Source organism: Bufo bufo, chromosome 11 (assembly GCF_905171765.1).
Source record: "Bufo bufo chromosome 11, aBufBuf1.1, whole genome shotgun sequence".
In the NCBI taxonomy this organism is placed as follows: Eukaryota; Metazoa; Chordata; class Amphibia; order Anura; family Bufonidae; genus Bufo; species Bufo bufo.
Window position 1 is genome coordinate 82,381,465 of NC_053399.1, and position 19,795 is coordinate 82,401,259.

Genomic DNA, 19,795 nt, shown 5'->3' on the forward strand with positions numbered 1-19,795 from the left:
GAGACGCCTGTGCGCCACTCAACTACTATTAACACATAACGCTCCCAATAATTGCCCGGTGTAAAGATGCTGCCAATGTGGTCACCTAAATCATCATGTCCTAGAAACAATGAATGTGTACAGGGATGAGGACCGCAGCAGCGATCACTGATCCCCATACACAGGAGAGGATTGCGGCATGTTAAGGCAGCTCTCACCTCCGCTGACCGCCTGCTGTAGTAGAGGAGCAGTGGGAGTCTGACTGCCGAGACCCAAAGTGCCCATCGAATCTCTGCTGAAGCTCCATTCATTCTCTAGGGGACTGCTGGAACTCGGCATAACCCCTTTTAAAAGGAACCCGTCATCCACTCTGTGCTGCCCTTACTAACGGCAGTATAAAGTAGAGACAGGTGAGTTGATTTCAGCGGTCTGTCATTTATAAGTAAACAGTAAGTGGTTGCCGAGAACCAACATCACAATCATTGCAGACTGAGCCTGGAAAAGAGTCACGGCCACCGGAGAAGAGTCCTGGTTATTCATGAAGTCCTGCTCTCCTGCCCACCTGCTGATTGACAGTCTTCTACCTAGTTTTCTCTCTTTCTCTCTAGGAGAGAACTGCCAATCATCAGCAGAAGGACGAGAGAGCAGGAGATTGGGAATAACCAGGACTCTTTTCAAGGCCTGGGCTGCAAGGATTATGATTCTGGTTCTCGGCAACCACTTACTTTTAGCTCATGAGTGACACACCGCTGACATCAGTATTTCTGTCACTACTTTATGCTGCCCTCAGTGAGGTTAGCATAACGTTGTTGACAGGTTCCCTTTAATGATCATAAACGCCAATTTTTTTTTAAATAATATAGTGATGATTCATTCCCATAAGCTCCTTCACTATCTTCACCACATAGTCTCCTAATATACTGCGGATGAAGAGGTGTTCTGATCTCCCGGATAGAGGTGAAACCCCCTCCACAGATAGGGTTAATTCCTGCAGCCACCACTAGAGGCGCTCAGGAGCTCACTGCATAAGGGCTCATGCACACGACCGTATGTATTTTGCAATCCTAGACGTCCGTGTGCATTCCGTATTTTGTGGCCCCTAATAGAACAGTCGCATCCTTGTCCGTAATGTGGACAATAATAGGACATGTTCTACTCTTTGGCGGAACGGACATACGAAAACGGAATGTACGGAGTAACTCCCTTTTTTTTTTTTTTTGGCGGACCTATTGAAATGTATAGTTTCTCATACGGTCCGCAAAAAAAAAACAGAACGGACACTAAAAGAAAATATGTTCTTGTGCATGAGCCCTGAGTGGAGGGAATCTATCAAGGGCCTGGCCCCCATTTTTGACCTCCTTTTTCACGATGAGATGAAAAGTGGACAGGGTTTAGCAGGAGGGACCTCCCACCGCCTGATAGGTTTACTGACTGTAGTTTACACCAGAATTGGCAAAAGCTATAGCAAAAATCTATGTCTGTCCGTAGCTCGAAGGACAGCCAATGATGGGCCAAATGAATGACTTGTCATCAGTCTGCCATTAAGCTCCAGATGGGGGGTTACCAGTCGGGATGGTGTCCCCGTACAGTCTGAAACTATCCAATCAGTGCTGCCAGCGTCAGACTGTGCAGGGACACACGCCAGGTGGTAACACCCAGTTTCACCTTCATTGACAATCCATTCATAACTTCTAGCAGGAATAATAGAGGACTGGCACAACACAGTCATTATTACATGGGGATACAAGTAGTTACTAAAACGGACATGTCAGGAGAGGGGACAGGTCCTCTTTAACATTATCTGGTAATAAGAAGCTCCTGCTGTTTTGGCCCATAACAGGGGGGCCCCTGTGCCGCGGTACAGGGTCCGCACACTGGCACTGCCATGTGTACACTATAGAAGAGACAATCGCATTCTTACCTAATACTTTTACAGCTCGGCTGGGACTTTCCAGAACCGGTCCTTCATCCGTATCAAAAATTGGGTTATCAATTCCAGTTTTAGGAAAGGTCTGCGCCAACTTCTTCAGTCTCATGGAGGAATTGACGTCCAGATCCTGTTTCTTGCCCTCCTCTTCCCGTCGACGCCTCATATCCTCCTGCTGCTGCCGGATCCGTTCCAGCTGAGCGCTCCTTCGTATGGGCATGGCCCTCGTGCCCAGGTCCGGCGGGCAGTCCACTGCCATTTCTCTGTGTCTCTGCGGCTCGTCTGGAGAAAGATCTGCACTTTGCTTCTCGCTATCCGAGTCTTCTGTTACATGACCATTCACATGGGAGGTGGTCATGGCTGCTGAGAGAGCCCTGCGCCGGCTTTATACGAGGAGCAGGGTCGGACCATCGAGATCCTGGCCCGTGGTAGCCATCCGGGGACGAAGGGAACCGGACTCTTCTGAATGTGAAGTTACCTAAGTATAGAAAGGGCAAACATGTATTAGATGCGTTGTACAAGTCATCTGCCATCTACCATAAAACAACCAACTTTTCTTAGAACTCTGGAGTGATTCCTCTATTATTCCTCCAGGAAATATATGAATAAACTGACAGCTGGGTGCTACCATTTCCCTTAGACACATAGTGCCGGCGGTAACGGGCCACACCCACTGACAAGGGGAAGGGTACCTCCCAATTGTCAATACATTTCCAGAAGGAATAAAAGAGGAACGGTACCAGATACTGCCAGAATACCTTTAAGGCAGTATGTAGAACTGAACTCAATACGGGCAGATCTTCTCAAGTGTCTGCATGGTCAAACTCCCTAATGAATCATTACAATAGAAAACGGCACTTTCCCTTTAAATTAGACTGGTACGCCTATGCATAATACAGCTGTACGGTGAATAATGGACCAGTCGGACCCCACCGGGTGTTATTTTATTGGTCGCCTGCCAAGAAGAACTGAGAGGCACAGACGGAGCCCAGCAGTGAACTTCCCATCACACCGACGAGCGTCTCAAGAACCGGCACAAACTGAGCAAAGTCCTGAAGGCATACAATAAAAGCCAGTGTGTGGCGGCTAATTAAGGAGCACGCTGCCACCCTGCCGGGGCGTAATGCAGGCGGCCACGCTGTATAATGAGCTTACAGAGGGCTAAGCGGATAATCACCCAGACACACGAAGAGTGGGGAGCCTGGCCTTACCCGCCACCTCAGTTATTACTCCCCGCAGTAGTCAGAGCGCCCCTCGCTAGTCACATAAATGCTCGGCCTTTGCTTCAGTAGCTCAAACGGCTAAGGGGTCAGCAACCTTCAGCCCTCTAGAGGCGGTGAAACTACCACTCCCAGCATCCCTTCTATGGGAGTTCTGAAAACAGTTAAGCAGGTATGCATGCTGGGAGTCGTAGTTTCACCACAGCTGGAGTGCCTGGGCCAGGTTTCCGGCAGAGAGGATCAAATATGCGGGAGGAATGATCGCTGCTGCGGTCGTTCTTCCCTCATTCAGGTCTATTGATGTGCTGCCGATAACTGAGCCGGTTTGACGGAACACACGGCGCCGGATCCGGCGTTAATGCAAGTCAATGGGGAAAAAAGCCGGATCCGGCGTTCAGGTAAAAATACAGCATGCTACGGTTTTCTGAAAAGCCTGATCCGTCAAAAAGACTGAACTGAAGACATCCTGATGCATCCTGAACGGATTACTCTCCATTCAGAATGCATGGGGATAAAACTGATCAGTTCTTTTCCGGATTTGAGCCCCGAGGACGGAACTCAGCGCCGGAAAAGAAAAACGCTAGTGTGAAAGTACCCTAAAGCACTGAGGTCCGTCACATAAGGTACGGGCTCCTGGGAATGAGGAGGAATGTGTGAAGTATGCGGAGAATGCTGCTGCCCATCTGCAGGCCGGGGAGAGCCTGACACGGTGCAGACCACGTGTACGCAGGAGCATATTAGGGCATTCTCCGTCTGGATCTGCCAGTAGGGCTGCAGTAAACAATTATTTCAGTAATCCAGTATTCTATCAATTATTTTTTATGATTAATCGAGTAATCTAATAAGAAAAAATGAATTAATAGACTGTTTTTCTTTATAAAAACTCAGACCCCCTGCCATCAGTCCTCAACATCCTTCATTCCCCCCTGTGCAATCAGCTTCAACCCAACCCAGTGCCCTCAGATCAGCCCCTCCGTGTCCCCCAGTGCCCTCAGATCAGCCCCTCCATGTCCCCCAGTGCCCTCAGATCAGCCCCTCCATGTCCCCCAGTGCCATCGAATCAGCCCCTCTGTGTCCCCCAGTGCCATCCGATCAGCCCCTCCATGTCCCCCACTCCCCCAGTGCCATCCGATCAGCCCCTCCATGTCCCCCACTCCCCCAGTGCCATCAGATCAGCCCCTCCATGTCCCCCACTCCCCCAGTGCCATCAGATCAGCCCCTCCATGTCCCCCCACTCCCCCAGTGCCATCAGATCAGCCCCTCCATGTCCCCCACTCCCCCAGTGCCATCAGATCAGCCCCTCCATGTCCCCCACTCCCCCAGTGCCATCAGATCAGCCCCTCCATGTCCCCCACTCCCCCAGTGCCATCAGATCAGCCCCTCCATGTCCCCCACTCCCCCAGTGCCATCAGATCAGCCCCTCCATGTCCCCCACTCCCCCAGTGCCATCAGATCAGCCCCTCCATGTCCCCCACTCCCCCAGTGCCATCCGATCAGCCCCTCCATGTCCCCCACTCCCCCAGTGCCATCCGATCAGCCCCTCCATGTCCCCCACTCCGCCAGTGCCATCCGATCAGCCCCTCCATATCCCCCACACCGCCAGTGCCATCCGATCAGCCCCTCCATGTCCCCCACTCCCCTAGTGCCATCCGATCAGCCCCTCCATGTCCCCCACTCCCCCAGTGCCATCAGATCAGCTCCTCCGTGTCCCCCACTCCCCCAGTGCCATCAGTCAGCCCCTCCATGTCCCCCACTACCATCTGCCCCTCCATGCCATCCATTGCCAGCTGTCCCCCTTAGTGCCATGTCCCCAGCGCCAGTGAAATAAAATACTTACCTTTCCTGTAGGGGCGCCACTCCACAGCTCCTTCCTCTCCGCGCGCTGCACTGGATCCTAACATCACACAGCGTCGGGTCATAGTGCACACTTACGTGCACTATGACCTGACAACGTGTCAGGATCCAGTGCAGCGCGTTACAGGCCGGCGGGTGACCACGGAGCGGTAAGTAATAGGAAGCGCTTCACTCGCGCTCCGTAGTCACATGACACAAACGAATCCTCAATGCAAAAAATGTGAATTTTATCGAGTAATCTTCAATCGAGTAATCGTTTCAGCCCTATTTGCGAGTGTTACAGCGAGCGAGATATTAGGAAATCTAATACGTGGATTTGTAAAGCTGCACCACACTGAATCCAAAAAAGCGCGGGGAAATTCAGAGCGAATTTGCAGCAAAATCCACGTTAAGCTGCATCTGCACTGATCCGGAGGATAGCCCATCAGTATCGGAATCCCGGAGAACCCCTTTAATGGGCCCGATCCTCCGATATCCTATTCAAAACCAAGAAAAAATAAAATAAAATGACCAGCCTTTATAATGATTGATAAAATATACGTGAAAGCGAGCTTTCTGACCGCACAGCATCCGGACTGAACCCTGCCCCATCCACTTCAATGGGTGTGCGCACAAGAGCATCGTTTTTCACTGACCATCTGTCCGTTCAGGAAAGATCGCCGCATGTTTTATCTTCATCCGTTTTTCAGGCAGGACTGGTCAATTCCAGTTAATGGGTGAGAAAAAAAAAAAAACAGATAGCACACCCATGGCATCCGGATGCAGTGCGTTTTTCACCTCCTGCACGTGACCGTACCCGTTTTAGCGGTCCGCAAATTGTAGATACCAACCGTGTGCATCCCACATTTTTCCTTCCACAGGTTCCGCAGTATGTTTCAAATTCCCATAGAATGTTCTATATTCTTGCGGGGCTGTGGAACGGACATACGGATATGGAAGCACACGGCGTGCTGTCCGCATCTTTTGCGTCCCCACTGTAATGAATGGGTGCTCAAAAAAATGCAGATCGGACGCGGACCTTACTCTTCAGTTTTTCTTCCAGCATGTGGAAAACGGATGCAATCCTGATGGAAAAACTAAAAATACTGAATGCAATCGCAGATAAAACTCCTTCAACTTGCATGCAAAACCATTGCTGAACGGACCTGGACGCGTTCCGTCTCGCTCAATGTGAATTAGGCCTCACCTGCTTTTTATTTTCTTTGGTGCTGGCTGCTCGTTAGGGCTCATGCATATAACCGTATTTATTTTACGGTCCACAAAACACGTATCCCCCCCCCCTCCAAAAAAAAAGGATGACATCCGTGTGGAGCCCGTGTTACATCAGTTTTTTTGCGGATCCATTCTAACAATGCCTGTCCTTGTCTGCAAAACGGACTAGAATCGGACATGTTCTATTTTTTTGCGGAACGGACTTGGACATACGGAATCATTTCCATTTTTATTTTTTTTGCGGCCCCATTGTAATGAATGGTTCCGCATACGGACAGCAAAAAAATAAAAAAACGGAATGGACAAAAAAAATATGTTGAGCCCTTGAGCACACACCTATGATTATTGACTGTAGCAAAGAAGCAAAAAGTAAGGTACTACCCACCTCCTACCTTCTCAGAGACTCTGGATGTGACTTTGACCCCCATACTTTACACTGTGGCTCCACTTGTATGCACACAATCTGCACACACTGCTGCTACTACTACTAGTTTAACAAGTCACAAAATATCATGAACTGCCCGGAGGACGGCTTAAAGGCGCAGACCATTCATCATCTCCCTCATGGAGGGAGTATCGGCACGTCACTCAGATCGTATCTAGATGTTATCTGTGAGGTGCCGTTCACAGGTGACTTACCCCCAACATGAAGTGCTCTCGGCAGGTGAAACATTCCCAAAAGCAAATGGAGACTTTCCATTTCAATCTAAATCTGGTCATAGTCTAGAGACGGTTTCACATGAGCTGTCAGCTGATGGAACTCAGGAATGACAGACGGTTTGCAAACAGACAGATTTCTTATTTTTTTTTCGATATCCCACGTATCACAAAAACTGCGAAAACTTTTTAATAAAGACCAATTGAAAAAATGATTGCCTTTAACAAGGGCATAAAGATATAGGTCTGTGTGAACTGCGGTGAAGTGGGCACCGCGCGTTTAAATGCTGCAGAAACGCTGCGGATTTGACACCGATTTTAGCCTCTGCGTTGCCAAGGGTGAAACTAGGAGCAGATATCTAAAAACGGAGATTTAAAATCTGCTCTGCATTTTAACACGCACCTCGCTGCTACCGTTAAACGCTGCAGATTTGCCGTACGTAATTCCACTACAAAAAAATACGAAACTACAAAACTACAACTCCCAGCATGCCCTCATGGCTGTAGGCTGGCCAGGCATTATGGAACCTGTCGTTTTGAAACAGCTGGCTGCCGCAGGTGGGGCGTTCCTGCCCTAACGGTGGGTGCTGTGGGCGTCACTAAGCATAGTCTCCCCTGCTGGAGCACCGCTGCTCCCACGCTTCTCCACATAGGACACATAGGAGAGGGTGCAAGGCTGATGGCCGTCCGATACCACCGCGCAGGCCTTCCACTACACGTGACTACCAGGCCGGGGCTTCTCTTCCCTGACACTTTCACATGGCCAGCTGGGAGTTCTCCTCCTTACCAGAGAGATTAGCATTCCAGCAGCATTCCTTAGGTCAAGACCATTAGTTCCTATAGCAACCGGTGGGCAAGCCTGGGAAAGCGGTACAAAGGCCGGGGCCAGACACCGGGCGGAAATAATAGGTGATCTCACATCGCTGCTGGTGTCACCGGACGTGATCCGATTCCCAAAGGGCCGAGGACGTAGGCGATGACTACTGGTGGCACTGGTTTCCAGTAGATGCACCATTTCTTGTAGATCCCACCATCACCGATCGCTTTTCCATTATTTAACGGACCTGTAGTGGATTTGTATTCAGAGACGCCAAGGCAATTTACTGATATTCTCCCCCCCCTCCCCATCATCCTACACCCTAGTTTTAGACCAGTTCCTTCAGTTGTCATCATTATACTACTACTTAAGACTTCATTTTTTTGTTTTTGGCGTGTGTTAAAAGCAGGATAAGCAGCTGCCAGACAGACCTGGCTCCGCTTGTCAGCATCGGACAGAATGAAATACATGTGTGAAACCATGAGACCGTACCGTTAGGTGTCACCCGTCTGACCCTAAACCCCCTAACGAAACTGTGGGGGGGGATTAAGACGGATGTTTCTGACGCGGCAGTAAGAGAGTTGAGCGGGGCAGTAAGAGAGATCTACGTCAGTGCGGTATTAAATCTTTCAGGCCACGTAGGCTTTGCACATCTTTTAGAAAAGTGCAGCCCCATGTAAAATTGTAGGGGGGGGGGGGAAATAGCTCAAAATGAGGCTTCTATGTCATTTCCCTCTAGTCCTGCATCGCTGCACATTTAGGGCTCATTCACATGAACGTGTGCTGCCCGTTGCCGTATTACGGACCGCATTTGCGGATCCACAATACGCGGGCACCTACGGAGTGCTTCCTGGGGTTCCGTGCCTCCGCATCAAGATAGAGCATGCTCTATCTTTTTGCGGAACGGAGGGATCGCAGACCCATTCAAGTGAATAGGTCCACGATCCCCATGGACGGTGCCTGTGCATTGCGGACCGCAATTTGCGGTCCACAGCACGGGCTTCGCACAGTCGTGTGAACAAGCCCTTACCCTAAAATCCAAGGACCTGTACAGGAGCCGCAATCAGAAAATCCATCATGTCTGACGCCATGCCTCCTTATTCTTCCCGTCAATGATGGGCACCATGACGCAGACCCTACAATTGGGGGCCACTTTGGCATCCATCACAGGACACATCCAGGCAATCTGTTATTTTAATCTTTCCACACCAAGTGGAAGCGTGAACAGAGCCGAAGCCTTGATGTCTACAAGTAACCGAAACCCAACCACAATGGCAGCGGGTACAGCACTGCACTGGTGAGTACCGCCTATTGGTAATTAAATACATCTGACATATCGGCAGAAACGTGGCCTGGCAGGTAGGTAGATAGGATAGCTGTCAGACATGGTGAGCTTCAGGTTAAAGGGATGATGGGGTAATCTTAAATGGGTTTAATACTGATGACCTATCCTGATCGGTAGGGGTCGGGCCCCCCTCCGATCAGCTGTTTCAGAAGGCACCGGCGCTCCAATGAGTGTCCCAGTATTTTCCACGCTCACCAAGCACAGCGCCACACACTGTATAGTGGTTGTGCTTGGTATTACACCCAGCCCCATTCACTTCTATGGGGCTGAGCGTCGCCTAGGCCACACGACCAATGAAGGTGCCGTCACTGGCCGAGGAAAATCTGTGATAAGGCCGAGGCGCTACTGCTAGGGCTAATTGGCAGTGGTCCCAGGTGTCGGATCCTACCGATCAGATAATGACAACCTAGGATAGGTGTGCGCCCCTGGCTGGCACTTCTTATAGAGAGAACCAATGTCACAGCGCCAGCCACAGACATCCGAAAAGCATTTCTCTCAATTCTACCATAAACTGGTATGACTGGACAATCAGGAATAAGCCAGTGCCCTCTGCCGGCTGCTTATCTTCCTTTGGATAGATCCTCATTATCAGATGGGTGGGGGTCCGACACCCGATACCAGTGGACTGAGCCGCAAGCAAAAGGCCATGTAGTGGACGCGCAAGCCTCCTGGCACACAGCTACTACACAATGGACGGGGCCATTGTTTAGCTTCTGGCGCGGATCAGTGGGGGCGCCAAGTGACGGACCTTCACCCATACAATATCTAAAGCCTGGATAACCCCTTTAGTGGTAATGGTGGGAAAGAAAGTCGTATCACCACGGCAACAACGACTCATCCTCCCATTCAAGTCAATTGGAAGGACTGCAATCAAACCGGAACACTTTTTTTCCCCCAAGACACGTAACAAATGGGCGAGATACAGAAACCTCTCCTCGTGGAATAAATGAGTCATCACTAAACTTTATCAAGCCCTAGAAACACAACAGGAACAACGCACCTCCCAGGGAAAGAGGTCTGAAGACTTGTGTGACAAGACGTCCTCTTATGTAATCACCTCTCCGGTACGTGCCCCAGCATGCTCGTTGGCGCTACCCCGCCGTCCACTATGGAGACTGACAGCACCGACGTCTCCGGTGACATTGGACCTTGGCAGGGGACGACGGTCGCTGACACAGAGCCCCGGATCGTAAGATTTATAGTCAAGATAGGAACTGGCAAGAGCTGAGGAAGGAATCCTAAATATGCCGTATACACAATACCTTGACAAACAGCTTTTGTCGGTGGAGGGCGTGATCTCTAGACGGTTCATACAATAGGAGGAAGATTCATATGCATCCCTCAGACTGGCTTTACACGAAGCCGATGCAGAGGTATTGGAACAGGTCCATGTGATACAAGGATGGTTCCAAGTCTGCTGGATCGGGAGCAGCTCTCTATTCTGGCTCTCTGGGTGGGGCCCTCCTCTATCAAGACCATATGTCCTCACAGAGCACGCTGTGGGCTGGCCACATTTTGGTGGCCCCGTAGAAATGAATGGTTGTGTGAATGCACCCTTCTACAGGTAGCAGTGCCAGGATATAGCAGATCTCACACAGCCCTATAACCTAGGAGATTACAGGAGAGACATCTCCTCCCTCCGCTCTACCCTGCCCCCTACCAGGAATAGATCTTAGGACTTGCTCAGCACTGCAGCATTTCCAGCAGTACCCCAGCGAGGGCTCCTGAGTCATCAACAGGTCAGAGATTAGGCTTTCAACAGCCGGCCAAACGCACCATCATCTAGACCTCCCAGCAATCAGCACCACCACAGGGAAAACGAGGCATTCCACAGGTCCCATAGAGATCACTGAGCTGTCCATGGAGGTGTGGGGTCCTTCAGAAGAACAGACTTCTGGCCAACATGTGAAGGTCCTGCACAGTAGGAGATCCATCCAAGTATCAGCAGATACTACTCTGAGGGCTCCAGCGGTCCTTGTGTTTACATGGATATCCATCACTGCAGAGGAAACGTATAGCTAAAAGGGGTGGTCATGGTCAGACAAACCCTTTAACTGACCACTGAACCATCGGAGATCCCTGGAGTGTCTAAATAGCTCCTAATGCTACAGTAATGTGTCCCAACCTGACAAAACAACTACTCCAATCATCCGTGTGTATGATTATCAGATAAGACTAAGCCTCTGTTCACATCTATTCCCCGACCCATACCTCCAGGGAATCCTCAGGCATATACCATCACAGACATACATCATACATATATAATACACAGGGATCCTCTCACAGACCGTCTCCATTACCCACTTATCAGACCACTGGGACCCCCAAGTGAGCCGGAAAACGAGGGGCTCATCTCTGAATGGAGTGGTATGGCGCAGGCTAGTCAAGGGCTCCATTCACTTCATAGACAGCACCCAGTCAGTCCTATAGAAGGGAATGGAGTGGGGGACTGACGCACGCTATACTGCTCCTACCCCCAGTGGTCGGACCCCCAGAGATCTGACAGCCTGAGAATAGGTGATCAGTACCTAAAACTTTTCCCTCTGCATAGGAAAGTGCAGCGGACCAGGCTTTCCTGCAGTGTAAAAAAAGAAAAAGTTGCACTGGACACTGGCACCCACCAGGACGATGTGACGGCGCACGCGCAGTATTACATTTGCTTTATGTAGAATACTGTTACTAGGAGATGCCCTCCGAAAGTGTGATGCCGCCTGGTCAAGGGGAAATCTGATTTACAGCAAATAGAGAACAGGAACCCTGCCAAAAGAGAGAACTAGGAGACGTATGCTACATACATATAGCTACGTACACACTGATAGATGGACAGATAGAGAACCTACATACAGGTTCTCACAAAAGTTAGTCCACCCCTCACATTTTTGAAAATATTTTATTCTATCTTTTCCATGGGACAACACTGAATATCTAACACTTTGATACAATGTACAGTAGTCAGTGTACAGTGAAAATGGCCAAATTGTGCCCAATCAGCCCTTTTCCCTCCCCGATGTCATGTGACTCATTGGTGTTACAAGGTCTCAGGTGTGAATGGGGATCAGGTGTGGTACATTTGGTGTTCTCGCTCTCACACACTGGTCACTGGAAGTACAACATGGCCCCTCATTGTAAAGAACTCTCTGAAGATCTGAGAAAGTTGTCCTGGGCTATAAGAAGATTGTCACCACCCTGACACTGAGCTGCAGCACGGGGGACAAAAACCATACAGTGGTTTAAGACAGGTTCTACTAAGAGCAGGCCTCGCCATGGTCGACCAAAGAAGTGCACGTGCTCAGCGTCCTATCCGAATATAGGCGGCAGCACACTGCATCAAATAGGTCTGCATGGCTGTAGTCCCAGAAGGAAGGCTCTTCTAAAGATGATGCACAAGAAAGCTCGCAAACAGTTTGCTGAAGTCAAGCAGACTAAGGACCTGGATTACTGGAGCCATGTCCTGTGGTCTGATGAGACCAAGATAAACTTATTTGGTTCAGATGGTGTCAAGCGTGTGTGGTGGCAACCAGGTGAGGAGTACAAAGACAAGTGTGTCTTGTCTACAGTCAAGCATGGTGGTGGGGGTGTCAAGGTTTGGGGCTGCATGAGTGCTGCCGGCTGTGGGGAGCTACAGTTCTTTAAGGGAACCATGAATGCCACACAGAGCATGACCCCCTCCCTTCAGAAACTGGGCAACATGATATACTGTAGATCCCAAACACACCTCCAAGATGACCACTGCCACCTGAGGATAAAGATGCTGGACTGGCCAAGCATGTCTCCAGACCTAAACCCTATTCAGCATCTGTGGGGCCTCCTCAAACAGAAGGTGGAGGAGCACCTTATATCCACCAGCTCCGTGATGTCATCATGGAGGAGGGAAGAGTATTCCAGTGGCAACCTGTGAAGCTCCAGTGACCTCCATGCCCAAGAGCGGTAAGGCAGTGCTGGAAAATAATGGTGGCCACACAAAATATTAACACTTTGGGTACAATTTGGCCATTTTCACTTAGGAGTGTACTCTACTGAAAAGATATATTAAAATATTTACAAAAATGTGAGGGGTGTACTCACTTCTGTGAGATACTGTATATGCATAAACACACACTACACACGTACAGATTTACATGCTGTATACATTAGACACATAATACATATAGCTATACACAGACTGATTAGAGAGAGACTGATTGAGGGCCGGTCTGAATCCCTCTGCAATGCTAAACCCAAGGATGTGTCAGCAAGTTAATGGAGGAGGAAGCTCCATCTTTGATGACCAGCATTAAGCAGATGATCCGGGAGGAAGTCAGAGAGTCGGTTAGCGGATTGATTAAATACCGCTCCGGTACTTCTGCGGCTGCATCTAAAGATTCCCCCTCCAATGACAGCGATATACTATCTGGTTTGGAGGAAGAAGGAGAGTGTTTCTCATCTGACGATTCTTCTGAGGACGCGGTCGCAGGGAAATCGCTGTTTCATGCTGAGAACACCAACTCCCTAGTCAAGGTGGTTACATCTACTATGGGGTTGGATGATCAAAGACCTCAGCAATCGGTGCAAGACTCTACGTTTGAGGGCCTAGGTCCTAAGAAGAGGAAGGTGTTTGATGTACATATATAGGCGGTAATCGTCAGGGAATGGAATAGACCAGATAGATTGTTCCTTCCTCGGTTAAACAGAAATATCCGTTTGATGAATAAGTCTCCGCCCCATGGGATAGGGCCCCAAAGCTAGTAGATGCCGTGGCTAAGATGTCCAGAAAAAAAATGCACTCTCCTTTGAAAATATGGGTTCCCCTAAGGACCCAATGGACAGAAGGGCAGAGGTTTATTTAAAGAAAAACTGTGAGGCCTCTGCTACGTCTGTGGCAAGGTGTGGACGGGGGAGTTAGAATCCCACATTAAAGGAGGTACCCCTAGGGAGCAGTCGCTTACCTCCTTCCCCATTATAAACAATGCCCTAGATTTCTTGTCCGATGCCTCTGCGGATTTCTCAAGATTCTCCGCTAGGGCTTCGGCCTTATCTAACTCTGCCCGTAGGGCTATTTGGTTAAAGGGCTGGAATGGGGACGCTTCCTCTAAGGCAAAGCTTTGCTTTATCCTCTGTCAGGGTGAGTTTTTGTTTGGCCCCGTCCTTGACGACCTTCTAGAAAAGGTCTCCGACAAGAAAAAAGGCTTTCCCTTCACTAATCAACCCCCCAGGGGGTAAAGAAGGATTTAAGGGAAAGGAGAGAGCAAAGAAGTTTTCTGGTGTCACTAGAAAAAAAAATAAGGGGTTTCTTTTTTTCAAGTCAGAAGCCTCAAAAGAAACAGTCCCAATGACGCCAGGCCCCCTGTCGGAGGTAGTCTGTCTCTCTTTGCTTATCGGTGGCAGGAGATCTGACAGCACTTGGATAAACTCTGTAATAAGGGAAGGCCTAAGGTTAAACTTTCAAAGCATTCCAGAGAGGAGGTTTGTGGTCACAGATTACCGGTCAGATCACACAAAGCAGTCAGCTATCATTACAGAAGTCTTTTCCCTAATAGAGAAGAGTGTTGATAAAGGTCCCAGAGCAGGAGGTGACAAGGATTTTACTCTCCCCTGTTTCTCGTCAACAAACCAAATGGTTTGTTTCGGACCATAATAAACTTAAAATGCTTAAATCAGCATCTGGTGTACGAGAGGTATGGAGTCCATCAGGTCAGCAATAAGCAATCTTTCCCCGGACTGTTTTATGGCCACAGTGGACCCGAGGGATGCATATTACCATGTCCCTATCCATCATAGCCATCAGAAGTTTCTGAGGGTAGCAGTCCAATTAGGGAAGGAAGTTCTACATCTTCAGTTTCAGGCTTTACCCTTTGGGCTCTCACAGGCTCCGAGGGTGTTCACGAAGATTGTTTCAGAAATGATGGCCCACGTGAGGGAGAAAGAGATAGTCATTATACCTTACCTGGACGACTTTCTTCTGGTGTCTCGGTCAGATCAGGCTCTTCAAAGACAGATTGCCTGGTTGAGGGAAGTTCTAGAGAAGCTAGGATGGGAGATAAATCTAGGAAAGTCCAGTTTACGTCCAAACCAGAGGTGCAGCTTCCTAGGGATGATTCAATACTCCAGATCCCAGAAGTGTCTGTTGCCCTTTCAAAAGGCCTTACTAATCAAGTCCAGGGTCCAACGGATCTACTCGCACCTGTCAGTCACCCTAAGAGAGGCCATGTCTGTGTTGGGTCTCATGACAGCTGCGATTCCCGGGGTAGAATGGGCCCAATATCTCTCAAGAATTCTCCAGCTTCAGATTCTACAGGAATGGGACAGATGTATACTCTCTCTGGACTCGGAGATCTCTCTATCACCTCGGACTGTGAGCTCCTTGAGGTGGTGGATGAATTTAGAGAATCTACAGAGAGGAGTCCCGTGGATCAGAGAAGCGGTTCTTCCTTTGACTACGGATGCAAATCCATCCGGTTGGGGAGCCCATGTGGAGCCCCTTCTGTTACAGGGGAGCTGGGACAGCAGAGCTTTATCCCAGGCTCACAATTTTTAGGGAGTTGAATGCAATCAGGTTAGCCCTGGTACAGAGTCTTCCCGTTATCAGGGGCAGAAATGTAAAGATCTACTCGGACAACATGACAGCTGTAGCCTATATCAATCGGCAGGTAGGTACAAGGGCTCAGGGCCTCATGTCTCTCACCCAAAAAATCTGGCAGAAGCTTCTCCATCTTCTGTTTTAGCGGTGCAACTAAAGAGCTTGGACAATGCGGACTTCCTCAGTAGTCATCATCTAAGCCAGGGAGAGTGGTCCCTAGATCAGAAGGTTTTTTAACCAGGTCACAGCATTGTGGGGGATTCCGGAGATAGATCTCTTTGCCACCAGATCGAACAGAAAGGTAGAGGTTTTCTATTCCCTACCTCCGGGGGAGTATCCGAGGGCAGTGGACGCATTGGCTCAATCTTGGAGGCAGGGCCTTCTATATGCCTCCCCCCCCCCCCTTCTGGCCGAGAAGAGCTTGGTTCTCCTGGCTCCGCAGGGTGTCAATACCAACCCCATGGGTGCTTCCGGAGTCTCAGGAGCTTCTGTCCCAGGGTCCACTCTTTCACCCAGAAGTAAGAAATCTACATCTGACTGCTTGGCTCTTGAGAGGGAGATTTTAAAAAGAAGAGGTCTTTCTGAAGAGGTAATTACCACTCTGTTGGCCAGTCGAAAGAGGGTTACTTCTGAAATCTTAGAGTTTGGAAGGCCTTTTTCAGATTCGCCAATAGACCTGTGGATGTGAGGTAGGAATCGACCATTATAGATTTTTTAGAGCCGATACAGATAACCTGTGAACTTTTAGGCCGATAGCCGATAAGGCTCCTTTCACATCACCGTTTCTCCTTTCCGTTCTCCGGCTTCGTTGAGGAGCAGGAGAACGGAAAGGACGGATTCTACAGATAACTGAGACCTAACTGAGCGTAACGGAGCCTAAAGACCCCATAGGCTATAATGGGGTCCGTTCGGTGTGCGCTCAGAACATGATTTTTGAGCGGAGACGAAAGTCCTGCATACAGCCTGATAGTTATCTTACAAAGTTTGGACCCATTAAAGGTCAACTGACGAATGAAATGGTCCGGCCTGCCGTCTTCCCCACCACTTCGCAAAAGTGGCGTGTGCGGGGTAAAGTCACAGATTTTGTCACCAAACACCTTTGCAACAAGATTAGCGACCTAAATACGGCAAAAAGTGGCGTACAACAAATAATAAACGACCGCCATACTACGTACATAGATATCTATGGACACAAAGATTGATCAGGGAGACTGACAGAACCATATGTATATAGACAAATACTGCAAACAGATACAGGTTTATATGCTGTATACACATATGACGTACACACATATTCATATACTGTATAAATATATACACACACACTATGTACATATCCGTATTTACATATTGGATACATATAGATACACACCACAGACACACTACATACATACATAGACAGATTAACATTATATATACACACACATAATTACACACTATGTGCACAGATTTACATACTGATATATAGACGCACACTAGATATACAGATACATGTACATATATAGACACTACATACAGACGCCATACAGATACATGTACATATATAGACACTACATACAGACGCCATACAGATACATGTACATATATAGACACTACATACAGACGCCATACAGATACATGTACATATATAGACACTACATACAGACGCCATACAGATACATGTACATATATAGACACTACATACAGACGCCATACAGATACATGTACATATATAGACACTACATACAGACGCCATACAGATACATGTACATATATAGACACTACATACAGACGCCATACAGATACATGTACATATATAGACACTACATACAGACGCCATACCGATACATGTACATATATAGACACTACATACAGACGACATACTGATGCATGTACCTAGACACACACTACATACATGTACACATATAGACGACATACAGATACATGTACCTAGACACACACACACACACTACATACATGTAGACATACAGACGACATACCGATACAGGTACCTAGACACACACACACACTACATACATGTAGACATACAGACGACATACCGATACAGGTACCTAGACACACACACTACATACATGTACACATACAGACGACATACTGATACATGTACCTAGACACACACTACATACATGTACACATATAGACGACATACAGATACATGTACCTAGACACACACACACACACTACATACATGTAGACATACAGACGACATACCGATACAGGTACCTAGACACACACACACACTACATACATGTAGACATACAGACGACATACCGATACAGGTACCTAGACACACACACTACATACATGTACACATACAGACGACATACTGATACATGTACCTAGACACACACTACATACATGTACACAGATGACATACAGATACATGTACCTAGACACACACACTACATACAGACGACATACTGACACATGTACATATATAGACAATACATACAGACGACATACTGATACATGTACCTAGACACACACTACATACATGTACACGTACAGACGACATACCGATACAGGTACCTAGACACACACTACATACATGTACACGTACAGACGACATACCGATACAGGTACCTAGACACACACTACATACATGTACACGTACAGACGACATACTTGCTCAGCCCGGCGGTCAGGCTCTCAGTAAATGGCATTACTACAGCTCATCCAGATCCAGGGCTCAGGGAGTGGCGCTATATGTAAACTTATGGGTGCAACCGGGTGCTGCCTCCGCACATGACAGGAGGACACAATTACCAGACTTAACCCTTTACTACACAACCACCAGGCCAGCTGACGTACCGAGTGACACAGGGGACCTCCCCCACAGACCAGCACTGGCCATACGTCCCTGGAGGCCGATTACTCCAGGGGTACAGCCTTAAAGGGGTATTCCAACCACTGGATCAAGGATGAGCGTCACCTCTCCACCGAGAACAGCTCATTCTTGGGATCAGCGGTGCGGACTGTGTGTATAATGGGGGTGAATGGAGATATGGCACAGATGGCCAGGCTTGGTATGGCGGTCAGGGTATATATATATACACACACAGCCCGCATTACACTACATGTCACTCCACCTGCCAGGCCTCACCACTAGTGCCCAGCAACAGGTTACACACCGCACTGCCTGAAGCCCCTGAGATACTACAAGTCTCAGCAAGCCTCAGGAAGGAAGAAGTGCTGCCACCTGTAGTGGCCCCTGGCTGGGGAAGTCCTGCTGCCACTCACCTCGGCGCTATGTCCGCCCCCACCGAGACCTCCAGCTCTCCTTCCAGCTGAGGAGCGGCTGTCCTCCTCCTCCTCCTCCCTCCAGACTCCAGTATTACAACTGTGACGCCGTCTCTCCGCGCAAAAGGGGGGCGTCAGGACGGCGACGCGGGAGTCTCCCAGACTTCAGAGTCCACCTGCACTGCGCACGCGCAACGAGTTGGGGGAAAGCCGGGGGCAAGGGGACGCGGCGCATGCGCCGTGGTCCGAAAGCTGGAATTCCGTGCATGCGTAGCAACAGGTGTCTGACGCATGCGCGGTGTGCGGCGTCCGTCAAGCTCTGCCGTCCTGACAAACATTCGCAGTGTTTGACAAAACGCTTTTTACCAGTTCATTATACTTCCATTTTCCTGCCCGTGCTTATTGATATTATTACGTTATTTAACTCTTTGCTGTAGATAGAGTGGCCAGTGTACATGAGGGAGAAGAAGCTGGAACGTCAAAGCTCTCGGGCGCCCCCTGCTGCTCAGTGTTAGTATAGACTAGAGACACAATTCAGCCCACACCAGTCAAAGCTCTCGGACGCCTCCTGCTGCTCAGTGTTAGTATAGACTAGAGACACAATTCAGCCCACACCAGTCAGTGTGTTTTACCCCATTGACTGACTTCACGGAAATACGTCTATAAGACGCATGAAGCCACTTCTGACGTGTTTTTGGAAAACGCTGGTGAAATAAGGCATGCAAGCGTGTGCTATAGGGGCGTATTACACATTGAAATCAATGGGAAGATGTCGGTTTCTTGCGCCCGAAGCAAGGATTCAGATTTGCCCCCCCCCCCCCCCCACGCCAGTCAAGTGACGCGTGCAGTACGCACAGCATGCGTGTCTACTATCCTTTAACTTGGGGGAGCTATGTGACGTACCCCCAGTACTCAGGAAGAGTATTTCCGCCTCTGTATTCTTCCTTCCTCAGGAGATATTGCAAACCGCTGATCTGTAGCTTCCAGT

General features: G+C 48.9%; 1 protein-coding gene across 2 annotated transcripts in view; it reads right to left on the reverse strand.

The window, feature by feature from the left end:
• The window catches only part of PALS1 (protein associated with LIN7 1, MAGUK family member), a 47,993-nt gene extending 28,977 nt beyond the window's left edge, over window positions 1-19,016 (reverse strand). The window contains exons 1-2 of one of the 2 annotated variants that reach the window (XM_040411339.1): window positions 18,808-19,016; window positions 1,901-2,384 (exon numbers count right to left, since the gene is read on the reverse strand). In XM_040411339.1, coding sequence (XP_040267273.1) covers window positions 1,901-2,264 — 364 coding nt within the window. In that variant the 5' untranslated portion in view covers window positions 2,265-2,384; window positions 18,808-19,016. Of the gene's footprint in view, window positions 1-1,900; window positions 2,385-18,192; window positions 18,264-18,807 lie in introns of those variants that run through there. The other variant, XM_040411340.1, reaches the window with a different exon arrangement.
• Between the last annotated feature and the right edge of the window lie 779 nt (window positions 19,017-19,795).